This window comes from Penaeus monodon, chromosome 19 (genome assembly GCF_015228065.2).
Source record: "Penaeus monodon isolate SGIC_2016 chromosome 19, NSTDA_Pmon_1, whole genome shotgun sequence".
Lineage (NCBI taxonomy): Eukaryota > Metazoa > Arthropoda > Malacostraca > Decapoda > Penaeidae > Penaeus > Penaeus monodon.
Window position 1 is genome coordinate 1,983,628 of NC_051404.1, and position 2,099 is coordinate 1,985,726.

The 2,099-nt window shown below is 36.8% G+C and overlaps 1 protein-coding gene across 1 annotated transcript in view; it reads right to left on the reverse strand.

The window, feature by feature from the left end:
- The window catches only part of LOC119584962 (beta-1,3-galactosyltransferase brn-like), a gene marked incomplete in the record, with an annotated part of 6,396 nt that overhangs the window by 1,441 nt on the left and 2,856 nt on the right, over positions 1 to 2,099 (reverse strand). Inside the window, 1 exon segment of the mRNA XM_037933559.1 lies at positions 1 to 2,085. Coding sequence (XP_037789487.1) covers positions 1,011 to 2,085 — 1,075 coding nt within the window.

The window sequence follows — 2,099 nt, forward strand, 5'->3', positions numbered from 1 at the left end:
CAGTACCCTAACACTAAATACATTATATTCTTGTCATTTATTTTAATTAAAAAAAAAAGTACAAAGGTATTATCAGACTGTAGTAGCAAACCAACACTTTGCTGTATGTCTACACTATTAATTAGGAGAAGTTGAAAGCACCACAATTAGTTTACCATCTACATCAGTGGTTCTTACACTTGTTACTTCCATGTCCCTTCTTGTAGTTCTAGTTTATTTCTACACACCTCTAGCACACATCTTTAACCTAATGATTAAAAATGACTCCTGAATCAAAAGTTACAACTGAAAAAAAATGCATTTTTAGTATTTTTCACTGCCAATTTTCCTGTATAAAAAAAACTCCTATACAATACAACACAGATTGAGAGATTTTCTAAAGTAGACGGAGAAATTCCTATTCTTCTCCTGTAAGTTCATACCAACCCCTTGAAAGGCACACACACCCAGAATAAGAACCACTGATTTCAACATGAATAAGAAAGTGAAAATAAAGTCAAAGTCATGAATAAATATTTTTCTATTGCCAATGTTCAATTGCAACCTACAACGTACATCTCTCCTTTTAGCTTTACTCATCTGTAAATACTAAAAAGGATTGCATAAATGGAGAAATCAAAATCAGTGATAGTAAATCTCTTAAAAATCAATGCCTTATACATACAATCAAATGCAATTTATAAAGAAAAACAAACATAAAAAATGGATATGTCATATCCAGTAATTCATAATTGCACTATATACATCATGGACTTTGTACTACCTATTCAGCAATTAAAGAAATATCAGAACAGAACGTGAAAACAATCTGAGAATCAATACAGAACTGGGAAACATTTCTGCACCTTTTAAATGGTTAATATTTCTATTAAACATAATGCTACAAAAAAATGCTGAAAAGGGAATAAACAAAAGGTCTTGATAAGTAAAATGTACAAACTTTACAGAACTGTAATGTAACTGAGGTATGCAAAGACATAACTTGTGCAAATGGAGATCATAGATTCTATTTATGTATTGCCAGCTGATCTCTGTTCACTCCACACATTTATCAGCTCCCCAGGATGATCAAATCCATGTGAGGCAATGACCCACTTGTAGTTCTCTTTGCTATATGTCTTCCTATCAAAATAAAACTCATTATGGTGGAAGGGTGAGAGTCCAGCCTTCTTGGCAGCCATTCCCAGGAATATGTCGTCAAAACGGAAGTAGTTTGTGTATATACTACCAATGTAAAGATACTCCAAACTCTTCCTGGATAGCACATATGCACCTGCTGTAATATATGGTGGCCAGTGTGAATAAGGGTACTCCTCTAATGAGACATACCACTTGTTGAAAATCCACCTAATGGGAAGAGAATTGTTGAAAACATAACCTGCATACAAGAAATCTTTATACTCATTTACTGCAGATACCACATATTTCTCCAAATACTGTGGGTAGTTTGCTGGATCACGGAGAAAACGAAGCATGTTTCTCGTTGAAACATAGTAGTCATCATCAACAAACAAAAAATATTTCACGTACTGGCAATGCTGGTATGTCCAATGTATCCCCATCATTGCTTTTAAGGTGTTGTTATAATAGGAGTCAATAAAATCAGCTTGTATGATGTCCTTGTATTCCTCTGCTTCTTTATCAACTCTCTCCTGCAGTTGGGGCTCATTTGGTCTTGTTCCCAGGAGAAAAACAGTTCTAATTTCCACGTCAGAGAACCTGCCTTCAAATCCCCACGAGTTTCGAATCCCTTTCCTCTTCTCAAAGTTTTGGACTGCCGACTTTACAACGTACATCAGCCTAATGGAATCCTGGGTTTCGCACTTCTCTGTACTGGAATGGATATATGTGTGGGTGAACTCATTGACTGGTTTCTGAGCTACCTCTTCTCCCGCTCTCATCTTCTCCATGATAGGATCAAGGGGGAGCAGCGGGCCCCAGTGTGTGTAGTGCTTGGAATATGACCATGCTAGAAAGTACTGGTACAGGCCAGAAAAATACAAAAAGGCCAAGAGGCTGAGCAACCACCCCCACACACATGAGCATCTTCGTCTTGACAGAGCCATCCTCATTTTGCCTCTTCGCCTGAAAGAAATAGG